Source organism: Zootoca vivipara, chromosome 9 (genome assembly GCF_965207765.1).
Source record: "Zootoca vivipara chromosome 9, rZooViv2.hap1.1, whole genome shotgun sequence".
Lineage (NCBI taxonomy): Eukaryota > Metazoa > Chordata > Lepidosauria > Squamata > Lacertidae > Zootoca > Zootoca vivipara.
The window spans coordinates 49,521,226-49,536,552 of NC_142592.1; the positions used below are offsets into that span (position 1 = coordinate 49,521,226).

Sequence of the window (15,327 nt, forward strand, 5' to 3'; positions counted from 1 at the left end):
TTAGCTTTAATCTTCATTTTTTAAATGGAGATTTATCATCAAAGGGCAGTTCCACACCATTTTAAAATCTGATCAAGCTGAACAAGCCATGAGTGGCAATCAAAAAGTTGGTGGTTATGGCTGTGGTCACTCAGCAAAGATATGGAGCAATCACAAACACCTTCACTTTCGTCCTCTTACTATGTTGTTGATGCATATGGCATAACTGGCCCTTGGGTAGCTTTTTGTTATATTTTGCCCAACTGAATTCAGCAATATGAATTGTCCAAATCCCTTTCCCTTAGGGTTTAGGTGTACATGGACACAATCTTCACTGAAATTGAAGTTGATCTGAACAAGGGAAACCTTGTTTTTTTCAGTGCCAGGGGATGGTCCCTGCATAAACCTTTGCTTGTACAAAACTCCATGTGCACATGTTGACATTTGCACATGATCCAAATCTACTAAACTGCCATGTCTGCCCTTTGGAACATCTAAAATTAGTAAATTCCATGGCAGCTTACATCTCCCCTCATTGGTGCTGTTCCTCTGTGAAAAATTCACAACCTTATGAAATATTCATATGTGGCTCTAGTGAATTACCTCTAACTACTGCAGGGGTAGCTAACGAGCCCACTGGATGTTGTTGGATCAACTCTCATTGGCCCCCATCATCATGGCCAATGGTTGGGGGTGTTGTGGTTTGTGGACCCAACATCTGGAGGGCGCCACACTGGCTACCCCTGAATTGCTTCTTAAAGCAGCCAACCTTTCCCAACATGGTGCCCTCTACATAATCTGGACTACAACTCTCATGAGCCCCAGCCAGTACATTCAAAAATGCAGCAGGATAAATTGTACAATACGCCCTTATACTGACAGGCACTTCATTTTAGGCTAACAAAATCCAATCTAGCTAAAACCCATTATGGCCACGACCAGTTTAAAGCAATGGAACTTAAACTGGGTATGACTAACTTGTTACATTAACCACAACTAATCTTAGCAGGATTGCTCCCCCCCCAAAAAAATATTAATTAAAGAAGGATGTAGGTGGCTTACCATTTCACATTTGCATCATCTTCAGACACTTCAACTGATAATTCTATTTTGTCACCAATATAAGCATTGGTATCTTCTAAGCCTTTGGTCACAATCACCGGGGGCTCTGAGGGGAGAGGAACAAAGAACACTCTGTTTTAAAATCATAACATCAGATGGTTTTGTACATTGCAATCTCCTTTGAATCAGCAAGACCAAGTTTCCACATCTCATACCAGCTGGAGCTGAAGCATTCTGGGAGCCCTAAGTCTTATGATCCATTGCATGAGCAAAGAAGAACATAAGAGTGGTGGAAAACTGGTGGACTTAGACTGGAAAACATTTTTAAAAAACCCTGCATGGCATTGTGCAGTCACTGTCAGCTGACCTAGGATATTGCACCAGTACATCAAAACAGTGCAAGTAGGGAAAAAGTCCCCCCCTCTCCCCTCCGCCATTTTCTTTCTTTCAGACTACATGCACTTATTTGTCTATAGCATTTATTTTTCTACCAGTTCCCTGATTCTACAACCTGCTATAATAATAATTTTTAAAAGTGAGCGTCTATGAGGCATAAAGAGAAGAGGGAAGAAATCTTACTGAAATAATTTTACCAAACAGAATTTTAGCAAGTAAGAAAACAAAGACTTCCACCTGGTGGCAGTGGAAAGGCCATGGGAATGGAAGAGCAAATGAGAAGGGGAAACTCTGTTTGGTCTTGGTCTTCCTTCCTCACATGCTCCAGGGTGTAGCTGAGCACCCATGGCTGTAGTTAAGCCATAGCAAGTGCTGGTGGCTCATTTCATCTATTTGAATTGTCATCCCCATGTAGAACAAATAAACAACAAAACTGTGCTATCTCATATTAGAAGAGAAACTGACAGAAACTTTGTAATCTTGCTTACCTCTTACAAAGAGTTCTGTAGAGCATTTCTCATCGCCAGCAGTCACATGATAACGGGCATCATCTGTGAGCATGCAGTTGTTGACAAATAAGATTCTCTCATTACCTTTGTGCTCAAATATGTATCTGTTGGAAAATGGCAAAATAGCAAACATGGAATTATGGCCAGGTTTCTAGGAATTGTACAGTGTTCTGTTGATCTAATAGAAGGGTAGTGTAGAAGAAGAACCTATGCAACAGGATGTCTTAAAAAGATGCCATGTATTTCTCTTACCTGTTTATACTTTCTGCATTGGAATTTTTATATTGATTTTTTATAATGAAATTTGCATGCCCTTTTATTGTTCTATGATCATTATTGCATTTTTAATGGGGTTTTTTAATCTGTAAGCCACCCAGAAAAAAACTGCTATTGGGAGGCATAGGTAAAGGGAACCCTGACCATTAGGTCCAGTTGTGGACGACTCTGGGGTTGCAGTGCTCATCTTGCTTTACTGGTCAAGGGAGCCGGCGTACAGCTTCCGGGTCATATGGCCAGCATGACTAAGCCACTTCTGGCGAACCAGAGCAGCACACAGAAACACTGTTTACCTTCCTGCTGGAGCGGTACCTATTTATCTACTTGCACTTTGACATGCTTTCAAACTGCTAGGTTGGCAGGAGCTGGGACCAAGCAACGGGAGCTCACCCTGTTGCGGTGATTCGAACCACCAACCTTCTGATCAGCAAGCCCTAGGCTCTGTAGTTTAGTGTTAATTAAAAAGAAGAAGAAACCTAAGCTTATGGTAGGGTTGTAACCATTGCTGCTAGTGGTGGTGTGGAATTTAAACATTTCCTTTCCTGCTACAGATTTGAGGAAAGCCCCCCACAAGTGTCAACAGGGAATTGACACCCACCCACCCAAAAGCAAAAAGTTTCAGAAGAGAGATTTCCCCTGAGACCTATTGCAATTATTAATAGTTATCAGTGGTCATCCCTCCACCCACGGCTTATTCCTTTTGCATTTTAACACCTGTAAGTTAAATGTATATGGCCCCAAAACTATCAGAATACATTATTTCTAGGAAGCTGGGGAAGGATTATTGCAAACACAAAGTTAAAGAGGCCCAAACAGAGCAGTCTCTGAAACCCTAGATCAGTGAAGATGGAAATAACCTGTAACAGGAGCCCAGGTTTCATTTCAGCACTCTTGTCATTTTTTCAAAAAGTACAATAATAGCTAGGGCAAAAGGAGCCAACATTACTGGTAGGCCAGATGGCTCAAGGGATAGGTAATGGGATATGGAGCCTTTCACCTTGAGGTTACGGGTTCACATTGGTATCAGGTCAGTAATGACCAAAGCTCATTAGCATCTAACAGCTGCTTGGTGGCCCGAAAAATGCAAAGTAGCATCTTCAGTTGATCTGGCTTCTTGAGAGAATGTACAGACCTTGGGGAATGTTCCTTCCTTGGGGAAGCAGGCAATGATTATGAGCACAGACTCTACTCCAGTGACCCAAACTCCTCCTCATGACTTTTCTTCCTTTCTGTCCTAGGGGGCTCATTGTTCAGAGTGGCTGGCAATGGCAGGGGTGCAGAGAGTTCCCGGACACATCCAGTCCTAAGGAGCATCTCATCCACCTGCCACACCACCCTCCCACAGGCTCTGCTTGTCAATATATAACTGACATGGATCTACAAGTTTGCAATTTACACACTTGACAGTATAGGTCAACAACATAATGCAGAATACACCTGCAATAAAACACCCAATTCTCTTAATTAAGGATATAAGAACTGAATATGAAACATTTAAACAAAGCTGGGTTTACGGGAATACTTACTTTCCACTTGGACGTATTTCTTGCCCATTTCTGTACCACTTGAGTTCCACTGTTGGGTCAGCCAGCTCCACTGAAAATCTTACTCTGCCTCCTTTATCCACTTGATATGCAGGATCCAGAATCTTAGCAAAAGCTGTTGGGTGATAAAAAATGTTGAAGCGGAGACACACAGACAGAAAATATGTGGAATCCCATACTCTCTCATGAAACTTTACAATGTCTAAAGGCGCCTTCATACTGTTGTTCAATGTGGTTTGTAAGATTCCCATACCTCCATTGTCCAGACGACATTCTCTTTCATATCACAGACTTCCCACACTTTCATCTCCCTCCATCCAGATTTCCTCACACTCCATTTTGGAGCATCCCTGGCATGAGACAATCCAGACTGAGGTCAGAGAAAGTGTGGGAAGGCAGTGATTTGGAAGAGATTGTCATTTGGACAATAGTGAATTAATGGAGATACACATTAGGACAGGCACCCCCAAACTACGGCCCTCCAGATGTTTTGGCCTACAACTCCCATGATCCCTAGCTAACAGGACCAGTGGTCAGGGAAGATGGGAATTGCAGTCCAAAACATCTGGAGGGCCGAAGTTTGGGGATGCCTGCATTAGGATGAGCCCTGGAAAATATGGAATAATCAGCCATTCTGCTTAATGTGTTTCAAATGGTATATTGCTGTTTTTAAAATGTGTTATCTGCTCTCGAATCCTGGAGTTAAAATAAACACAAATTCTGAGTTGTCTGACCCCCCCAAAAACTGCACTGTAGCTTTGCAGGTCATGAAGCCTAGTTACCATAACAAGAGGAAGATAATTTAACAAGCCTGGTTTCCCCAGTGAGGAATGAAGCCATACTTGGCAAAATTCTTCATATGCCTCAGTTGTTAAAAATACAACAAATTCCTTTGAGACTCCTGGCTCCTTGCTGTCATGGAGCCCCCTTTGTGCCCATGGCAGGGTGAGGAGCATCATTTGGCTAGTTGGGGTCAGCTTGTACCATGGCGGCACTAGCCAATCTGCACTCACAGCCAATCAGAAAGCAGCACGGGGGAATGGGGAGGTGTGTCATTAGAGTAGAATGAACCAGAGGTTCTCCTTGCTGGTCTGCTCATTAAATGGTTGGATCCTCCATGGACCCAGCCAATGCAAAGCCTGTGTGTGTGTGTGTGAATTCTTCACATGGCTCAATTGTTAAAAAGAGAACGGCTCTCTTTCGGAAAGAATTGGAGACCTTGTTATGAGAGCTGCAAGACCAATTCCTGTCTGCAAGAACCTTTTAGGAGGAAAAGTGTCACTTGTATTCCTAGGCAGATGTGAAACAGCTTTTCCTTGCTTCCCCTACCTGCACTTTTCTTTTCTTCCCTACGGGTGCGCTTCAAACGTTTCAGCATGCCCCTCAGGTCAGTGATTCCATACTGAAAGGCAATTTTCTCATAGTCATTGGGGCTTGCAGCCTTCAGGATCTCCCACACATCTACATCAGGCTCCTCAGGCTCCTGCTGCTTAACCTCCCTGATCAGAATAAGAGATGGGGGAGGAAAGGAGAGAAAAAAGAAAAGATGTGCCAGAAGTTAGCATCATGAAGAGGACACATGTGAATTCAACTCCCAGTGGAATAAGTTGTTGTTGTTTTAGATAGGACTAGTGATTTAAGTCAAAGGCTTAAGGACGTGCCTGAGCTAACAAGGTTGGTTGTGCAATCAAACGTCCTTATCCTTATCCAAGAAGGGGAGAGAAGTAGCAGGATGCATACTTACCCCTGTCTTCAGTGGGTAACATTTTACAGATCTTGAGTTAGACTTTTGAATTCAAACCTGTGAGATTTCACCTGAAAGAAACTGGACTTCTGCACCAATCTATTGTTTTTCCATGTGTGGGCTTCAACTGATGGAAAGAAAACTGTGAGATGTATTTTGAAAAATATAATTTTTAAAGGCCCGGGATTAACAGGAAGTAGCCTATTGGGTCAGGCCATAAACACAGGAGGCATTTTGAGAATTTTACTATTAAAGTTTGTCTGATTATTAAGAAATATTGGCATGTCAGGGTAGCAGCTTACTGTGAACAGGCTGGTTGCTCCCGCTTTTCTCCTCCCCACTAGCAAGTGGAAACAGGAAATAGGGTCCCTGAGTTAGTGTTAAATCCAAACCAGGGAGCATGGTAATCCAAGCACAAACATTAGCTCCAGTTCATGATCCCCAGTTCATATGTAACATTAATCTATAGATTGTGGTTTGTTGCTCCCACTTGTGGAGAGGAGCAAATTGAGAGTGATCTGTATGTTCACGGGAACTATTAACCATGGTTTGCCATGATGTGTGAACATACCCATTGTCTCAAAAAGGAAATTTGTAAAAATTATTTGGTAGCTTAGGACAACAAGTTGCAGAGGCAATAACTGGTCCTTTCCCCCCCATCAAAAATAATTTTTGCAATAGCAATGGGGAAATCTACAAGGAGAGTAGACATAGACAGTTTTAATATGAGCCTTGCCTGCCACTTGGTCAGATTTTTAAGTGCTCCCAGAAATTTGCTGATGAAGATCAGTGTGTCCGAATCCTTCAAAGTTACACCCCACCACACAAACCATGTAATTTCACTACAGAAGGCTTGAAAAATCCTCTTGGCATAAAGAGGAAGTGGTCAGATGAAATCACTTGAGGTTACTACAGCTCCCATGCTGTCTGGAAGTTGCACTCCAAAACACCTGGAGGATACCAGGTTGGTGAAGGATAATTTTCTCACTGTGAAAAGGTTGCCATGATTGGTAATGTCACCTGTCATTTTCACCTGAACTGGCTGCTCTACAGAGCATCATTCTCAAACGAATTATTTATCTCCAATCCAATATAAAAGCAATGTTAATAATGTGAAAATGAATGATAACCTTATGGTGAGACTACCACATGGAATATATTGAACCTGTGTCTTAATTGGACTGAATTTAATTCTGTAGCAGTAAACATTAATGATATTATTATTATTATTATTATTATTATTATTATTATTATTATTATTATTATTCTTGAAGCCACAAACATGAGTTTGACCAAACTGCGGGAGGCAGTGGAAGACAGGAATGCCTGGCGTGCTATGGTCCATGGGGTCACGAAGAGTCGGACACGACTAAACGACTAAACAACAACAATTATTATTATTATGGCAGTGTATTTTTCATTTAAAGAAATGGAACCACTAAATTATTGGGGTGAGGAGGAGTACTTTGCCTTATAGTAACATTTTATAAAGATCCTTGGCCATTTTTTGTAGATCCTAGCAAAATGTTCATATAATGTACTGATATGAATCACATGTTGTGAACGGGTTTTATTGCATTAACAATATCATTTTAAGTGTCTATAAGAGAATACACACTGTTAATATATTATGGGTGTGGCTTTATGACATGACCGCTTATTTCACTTTTTCAAGCTTACAGTTTACAAAGGTCGGCTACTTACTGCAAAATACTGCCGTGTCAATTAGATTCTACGTTTCCAAAGGTCAAGTAAAAATGCAAACATATCCAAAAGCTGACATGCATTAAGGGGATGAATTCTCATTTTAATAGGCTGGCCATCCTAGCTGTGGCAACTCCTCTCAGTTGCACATGCATCAACAGGAACCAAGATGAGAATGTTCCCCTTTAACATTCATTAGGCAGTTGTTGAGAATCAAGATTGGTGCGTCCTGATTTTCAACCCATTATAAGAAATACTCATCCACCCTCTTCATTTACCTTGTTCAACTGAAGAACAAATCCTTGAGCAAACAAACTTTGTCCTGAGGATGAAATGGCTGAGTGGATAATGGGCAGGAGACATGCTGTTGTTGTTCGTCACTTTTCTCAAGAGTGACCCTAAGTGACTTACATTCAAACCAATTAAGAACATCCAATAAAAAATATAAAAACGCAGCTTAACAGATACAAGGCAGGGCTTACAGAACCTGCAGAAACAGGCCGTAATGCCACCTTTAATCAATATGGCTCTTTTGTTGCATCTAATTTATCCTATCCTATTTTTTGTGGATCTTTTATCCCATCTTAGTGAATGTATTGTTAAATATATACTTCTTTAAAGGTCAGTTAAATACTACAGTTTCTTTCTTTCCTGGAATTTCACTTTGTTTTTTGCAGAAATGAAAGTTCATTACATCCAAGCAGTTAAATCAAGCCACTTTCTGAAACTTATTGTTTTAGGGAATGGCAGCCCCAAGTCCAGCTGTCACTGCGAGTCAATGGATTAGTGTACCATTGACAGTTTAGATGCATTGCACCTGGTCATTAGATGTAAGACAAACTCTCAGCCTTCAGGAATGCAGTCATGTGTTCTAACTATTTGGCTGCTGGATGCTGACATAAGCTGCAATGTAAATCTGACATCCATCCATGTAAATTGATTTCAGCTGAAGTCAATGTCATTCAAGAGGCTCAAGCAGTTTATATATTCCAGTGTATTTCAACCTAAAATCTGCAGAGTCAGCATGCATAAAATGAGCATTCAGGTTTTCCCTAATGGTTTACTGATGAAAAATTAAGTGCCTTCAGTACAGCCAGTGAAATAAAGTTTAGCATGACAAGAAGCAAATAAATGAGGAGGAGTTGAAGTAGCACTATGAGAATTGTTCCATCAGTCTAAGCTTTTTTACCTTGCCAGACAGAATGATCCTTACTCCCCTTCCTTCCATGTGTTCTTCTGGGAGTTCTCCTGAACACCCCCGGAAAGCCAATTGTTGGGTGGTGGGGCATGGGAGATGAGAAAGGGGGAAAGCCATGTTGCAGTAGTGGCTTTCACTAGTGGGACTCATTCACTGAATCCTTCCCACAGTTACGTTTTCTTAAAGCAGTTAGGTGTAAAGCAGTTATGTATAACTTAACTCTACTGTATGTACAGCGGGATATGAAAACCTATTCTAAGAAACATGATTCTAACCTTAGCTATGAAATAAAGTCATCAGATTGTACTGAAAGTCTGATTTGCCCATTATCCACTCAAGAGTTACATTTCTATACTGTACATCTATATGCATGCACACACATATATCCATATACAACACATCAAAATTAATGTAGCAATAATACTGATAATTCCACACTATTGCCAAATTCACTAAAACCTTTCCACACACAAGCTGTATATTAGTAGGAAACATCAATGGAAAACCAAACCAAGCCAATGCATTTCCATATGTAGATATAGATATATCTACTAGTATTAATATAAATATTACAACGAGTGCATGTCAAACTGAGGGTCCTAATTAGGGAAGAGAAAATAGAGATCTGTCAAGCATGAAATAGATTTTTTTAAAGTTTTGCTGTTGTTGTTCAAATAACATCTAAGCACCTTCCAGTCCGGAAGGTGACAGCTATGAGCATGGGTGAGCCCGATCTTCACTGCAAAAGTAGTTACTGGAGAGGAGAGCCTTTACTCTAGTCAGTGATGCCTGCATGATAGACCTGGGAACTCACTCTATGATTCCTTGAATTCCATGGAAGAAACATGAGAAATAAATGTAAGAAATAACCTTCCAGCATCCTTTGCAATTAAATATTGGTTAAATCATTTAGAAATTAATTTTGATTGCACCCTATGTAAATGATATACCGTATTAATGGACTATTTAGTTAATTTTATCCATCTAAAAAAAGCTGTCTGCATTTTGCCTGCTCTTGCGCAATGAACAAAGTTATTCAGGTTCAATCTTGTGACGATTTGATTCCCCCCCCACTCAATAAGCTTGATAGTTATTTCATTAAGCATAGCCTTTTCCCTACAGAAACTGCCAGAGCCGCGTGAGATTTCTCCCAGGCCACCTTGGCTATAGCAGGATCCTGGATTGCCTAGTGAATTCACACTAGAGCTCTTTTAAAATAGAATATGATAATTTTAGGAATTCTGATAAAATGACAATAGGGTGACCTCCTAAATCCTGGTGACCCAGCAAAAAGCATGAGGTCCCTGTCACCTGTTTATAAATTTAGAATTGCATAGTGGTTGGGAGTGTTCGACAAAGACTGTGGAGATCCAGGTTCAGATCCCTCCTCAGCCACGGAGTTTATTGGGTGACCTTGGAACAGTCACTCTAATTCTAATCTATCCAACAGGGCTGTTGTGAGGATGAAGTGGGGAGTGAGGAGGGTCATGTGTGCTGTTCTAAGCTCCTTAAGGTGGATGAAAATATAAATATAGAAACTTTTACCAAGAAGCTATCTCAAAAAGGTGGTAGGGCAAATTTCATGCATCTGCAAAACTTGGTCCTATGTGGAGCGCCTGGATCATGTGTGTTGTGCTGTTTTTTGGGGAGGGGTATGTGTGCCTGCTTCTTGCAACACAAATATAGCTCCGATTGATAGGTCTGAATAGGGCCTCAGTCTTGTAACCTAAAATGGGCAGAATTGTTCTTGAAGCCTCATGACCAGAACAGGGTACTGAAAACTGAAACCACATATAAAGGACAAGCAAATGTTTAAACACTTGCTCATATTGTTATTCATATCTGGGGATTTAAAGCGCAGCTAACAGCTTCTTGGATTATTTTGAATTTCAAAAAATGCTTCCATGTGCCCTCTGAAATGTTTCCAGTTTTATAATACACTATCAGATTCCACCCAGCAAGTTGCTTCCTAGCCCTACTAGACTTCCCATTTTAAGAGCCCACAGCATATGTGTTTTTCAGACACATAATGAATGCATGCATTATCGGAGCTCAGTAAATCATTTCACATCATTCCTTAGCAGAAGGAGGGTGAATTCAAGAGCCAAAAAAACTGCAGTACATCTGTGGTCTGCATGCTTTGAAAACAAGTGTTCCAGAGTTCAGTTTTGTTATCATTTTCTTTTCTTTCTTTCTTTTCTCTTTATGTGGTGGGTGGGTGTAGCACAAAGATCCATTGTCTGAATTTCTCATCCCTAGATAGGACAGGGGTGGGGGAAACATGCAGGCACAAAACAAACACCAATATACAGTACTGACACCTGCCAGTATGACCTCATCCCATGCTATAATTTAGTGACACAGGAATGCTTCTCTGAAACACTCCTATGTCATGAAGTCACAATATGGGGCAGCAGCCCTAAGAAAGTGTACAATATCCTAAGACTTTTGTGGTTTCTTGTCAACATGCTAACAGAGTTGGCTTAACTCTCAGCAGATTTTTTCCTTAATAATTAAAAGTTTATAAACATCAATCAAAAGGAAAGGATGGTAACATTTGGGGGGGGGGCGGGTTTACACCTGACGCTTTCTGTTGTGCAAGCCTAACCCATTTCCAATCCACACCTTCTCACTTCATTGCTTGGTTCTCACCTACGTTTCAGGAGACCACTAAAGTCAAGTTCTCCTGCATCCTCTTGTCCTTCACCGCTGTTATTAATAAAAAAAATCAAAATCAAACCTTTGTTTAATACCCAGAGAGTTGGACAACACACATTGCATACACTCTAGATGCCCTACGAACGCAAGAAATATAGAGACACACAAGTAAGAAGATTCCATCAACACAAACTTGTATTCTTTTTCACAGGATTTACAACTCCCATTAACAAGCACTTGTGAAAAATGAACACAAAGGTTTGTATTGCACTTGTCATTGTGACACTTGTTCAGGCAAATTATTGTAAATCTGCAAATTTGCCTAAATTTGTGTTCCTGTAACACAAATGTGTTTCAAACAGAGTCTGCACAAAGAGCTTTGTTTTTTACTTCTACCAAGTGCCTGCTAATACAAAACAAAACAAAGGGCTTGTGCTGAACTCAGTTGCATGTGTAAAACAAAGATGTGCATTGTTGTTTATGCTACATAGAACAATGCACAACCATGTAAAAATATCCTGTAGTAAAGTTTCATTTAAACTTGTCAGCAAGGGGGGAAATTTGGAGAACCTATCTATTGCGCACACAGTGTGTTGTACCAAAGATGAGATAGAGTCATGATGGGATGGGTTGAAAAATGTGGAATTCTTTCTAGAATATGTTGAGCAATAACAATATAATTGCAATACCTATAGACAGGGGTTAATATATTTTGCAGAGACTTAAGAGTTTCCTGGTCATTGGCATCCTGATAATCTAATCTTTGGTGAGAGGAGAGCAGATTAAATAGAAGATTCCTAGCCTCATTTTTTCTGGTTGCATAATAAGTGGGAAAATGTAGATAGTAACATGGCTTGCACATGGTTCTATATCATGCTTTGTTCAACCAAGGTGTAGTTTGTTCGAACCCAGCTCAGCACCCTAGTTGAGATGGCAACAAACCACAATGTGAAGCCACGGTTTGTGGTTGGCTTACAAATAATTGCTTGTTTTAACCTTGGTTTGACATTGTGTCTGAATACAACAGATGCTCTTCAAAACTACAAAAGCACAAATCTAGAGCAGCTGGAAAACAAACCAAGCTTTGGTGAAACAAGCTATGGCTGGCTTGTTCATCGGTGAGATGATACATCACTCATTGAACAAACCATGGCTTAGCATTATGTAGGAACTGGGCCACTAACTAATGAAGAAAGAAAACAAGAGCTAGGAAGGGGTTTCAGTCAGGGAATGGGGCAACAGTGGCCTGCACAATACTCTTTTCCTGTCCCATAGCTATACTTTTCTTTCCCCTGAACACTTTTTCCCATCTAACCCCCATCTCTATTTTGTTCCTTCCGGCCATTCACATTTGTCACTCCTTCCTTTGCTAAAACGAAACAAGCACCAAATTCTCTAAAATTAATCTTGGAAGGAAGGCAAATGAACAAAGTTACTTGATTTGTCTAGTCTATTCTGAAATTAGGATTTGGGATATCCTGGAACAGAACCCAATTTCTATCCATGGCATACAATTCACAAAGCACTGCTTATAAGCAAACAAGTGCTGTAAGTTAAATTCGCAGCGATTGTGCCATAAATCATTGGCTTCTCCCATAGGTGAGAAACCTCTTTGTGGGTTTCTGAAGTATTGCTTGCTGTTTCAATCACAAACACAAACATCTGGGACGGGGGAGAGAACAGCATTCTTCTGTATAAAAAGGGTTGCCCAAGCGAAGAGTTTGACCTATTATATGAATATTGGGAAGAAATGGGTTTTGGAGGGAGCCTTAACTGAAGAACCAAATACTTAACTGAAAATTTGGCCATACAAATATTGAGAGGGGGAGAATGGAACCAAGAAGTTCACATGCTCAACTGGCTTTCTGCAGTTACCTAGGGTCTGATGCTGTAATATTAATTTATTAGTATTGCGGAAAGCATTAACATATAGGGGAAATAATATTTAACCAGAAACTAGGGCATCAATATATTTAGAGTGACATATCGGGTCCTCCCCTAAAGAGGGCACGTGTTGCGGTGAGACCTGGCAACCAAACCCTTGTGTTGTGGGTGGATATGATTGGGTAGACACAACACCCAATTGGTAGGTCCCTTGATGCAGGGTTCAATCAGGCCAATGGGATGCAAGCTAATCGGATCAAGGGACCTACCGGTACATATACCCATGCATGTGACCCAGAGCTTCCTCTTTTGGCATTTTACCTGTCCACCTCTCCCTATTTTTAGGGCTTGCACACTTGACCTTGCTATGCCGTCGTGTGTCGTCTGTCGTTGGAACAGGGGCACGGCAGGAATTTTCCCCACTTGGCAGACTGGCTGGTGCCATTTGGGATTCGCCTGCCATGTAGCAAATCGTCACAACTTGTAAGGTTGCGGATAGGCTCTGGTTCAGGTGATAGGGATGGGGAAGTGCCCCCGCCATCCCTATGTGAAGGGTATTCCGTTAAAGGAATCCAGGGACTCAATGGTTTGGTCAACCCTGTGAGGAGGTTGTGCCCGTGCCCGAGTCTAGGGGGACATCTGGGTGGTGGACATAGCCTGTTCCTGGCTTTCCGCCTATCCGGGTGTTCACCCTAGACTGACCTATGCTGGTACCCTGGGTCAGCACTACCTGCAACAGTGCAGAGAGCTAGTCAAACCAGAGCCTATGCAACCACTCACTTGCTGTAATCAATAAAGTTGTGGCCTAAATTCTGCCAAAAACCAAACCAAAATTTGAGTCTTGTCTGAATTTATTTAAGGGGGAGGTTTAAAGGTCTGAAGACGCAAATGCTGAGATCTTGTCAGTGATTTGCCAGGCTCCCGGTTTTCTCATCTTTCAGCAGATGGAAAAGACTTTTAAAAAATAAATAAAATAATAAGGAATGACCTACTATTTTTATGATGTCTCTTCTGATGTTTTATGATTGCTTTGCACCCAACTTCTATCTGGCTAAGTCACTGCAACATACTGGGGGGGGGGAGCGTAGTGAGGTTGCCCCAAGAGGCAAACACACCAGTGGAACTCCTGGCTGTGTTTGGACATAACACCAAACCACAGAGTAGTAATACAGTACAGGAACAAGTCTAGCTGATCTAGGCTTGTGCACTCCCCCTCTCCTCTCGTGCAGCTGCAAAAACCAGAAGCTTTCACTTTCGTATTCAAATCACAGCAAATCACAGTTTGCTTTGTCCAAAATGTGGACAGGATGAGTCAGCATTATAAATCCTGGGTTGAAGTTGGTTTGCCTCCCTAAATTATAGTTAACACTAACCACAGTTTGTCTGGGTTTAGGCATAATGAATAAATATTGCTAGTTGAAAATGGAAGTGAAACCTTCCCATTTCCTCCTGGCTGGGAGGCGGGATGCGGGGGCAGGTATAGCAAGCCCTAGTTTAGTGTTACATGGGGGGACCAGGCCGCTGTCTCTGTTTTAATTATTGTTGATTCTTGTTCGTAGTGCAATTTCATATTGTGATTTGGTTGTTTTACGTTATGGCTTGGAATTTTATTTTTATTTTTTTGAAATGGCAACCCACCTTGGTTATTATTTTTATTAGAAAAGTAGGACATAAACAATAAAGAAAAACTAAAGATTTTCCACATTCTTCCCTTTCAATCATTCTGTCTCCTTCCTTCCCTCTGTTGTTTCTATTGTAAGGTACTTTGGAGGAGGGTCCTGTCCATTTTGCCTATGTCAATCCATAAGGCACAGTATAAATAATAAACAACAGCATTTCATTGATTATAAACGTTCACTGGTGTTATCCAGGTTTTCAGATATTCCTCCATTTTTTCTGGCGTTGTCAACATTCACAGAATTTCACCGCTCACTGTAACATACATATTATGACTACTACATGGTGTGTGTTTTACATTGTGGAAGCCGTTATCTCATGGTGAGACATCTGTGGTCAGCAACTGATAAGATGCATGGGGGGTTTGTGCACATTTGTAGTGCTATGGTGAAAACCTCTGCTTTGTTATCATATATGAACAATTTCCCTTGTGGAAACATGGAGCATGTAAGAACAACATCCACATAACAATACTGTAATGTGTAAACCAATAATAGGTTACAGAAAATGGAGTAGACATTTTAACTTCTCGACAGTGAGCAGGAGGGTGTATCTCAAAAGCACAGACATTCACCTTTATAACATATACTCTGCTTTCAATTTAGTGTGTCATTTCTAAAGGCTTGTTACAGGCTTTTATTACAGGTTCATTCTAGCTGTGTTTTTCCCAACTAGCTTGATTTCCAGAGGTATTTC

General features: G+C 40.9%; 1 protein-coding gene across 31 annotated transcripts in view; it reads right to left on the bottom strand.

Moving 5' to 3' along the window:
* The window catches only part of MYBPC1 (myosin binding protein C1), a 90,685-nt gene that overhangs the window by 37,727 nt on the left and 37,631 nt on the right, over nucleotides 1–15,327 (bottom strand). For all 31 annotated transcript variants that reach the window (XM_060279916.2, XM_088676768.1, XM_088676764.1 and 28 more), the window contains 5 exons: nucleotides 11,065–11,121; nucleotides 5,096–5,265; nucleotides 3,749–3,881; nucleotides 1,926–2,050; nucleotides 1,042–1,147 (listed from right to left, as the gene is read on the bottom strand). In XM_060279916.2, coding sequence (XP_060135899.2) covers nucleotides 1,042–1,147; nucleotides 1,926–2,050; nucleotides 3,749–3,881; nucleotides 5,096–5,265; nucleotides 11,065–11,121 — 591 coding nt within the window. The remainder of the gene's footprint in view (nucleotides 1–1,041; nucleotides 1,148–1,925; nucleotides 2,051–3,748; nucleotides 3,882–5,095; nucleotides 5,266–11,064; nucleotides 11,122–15,327) is intronic.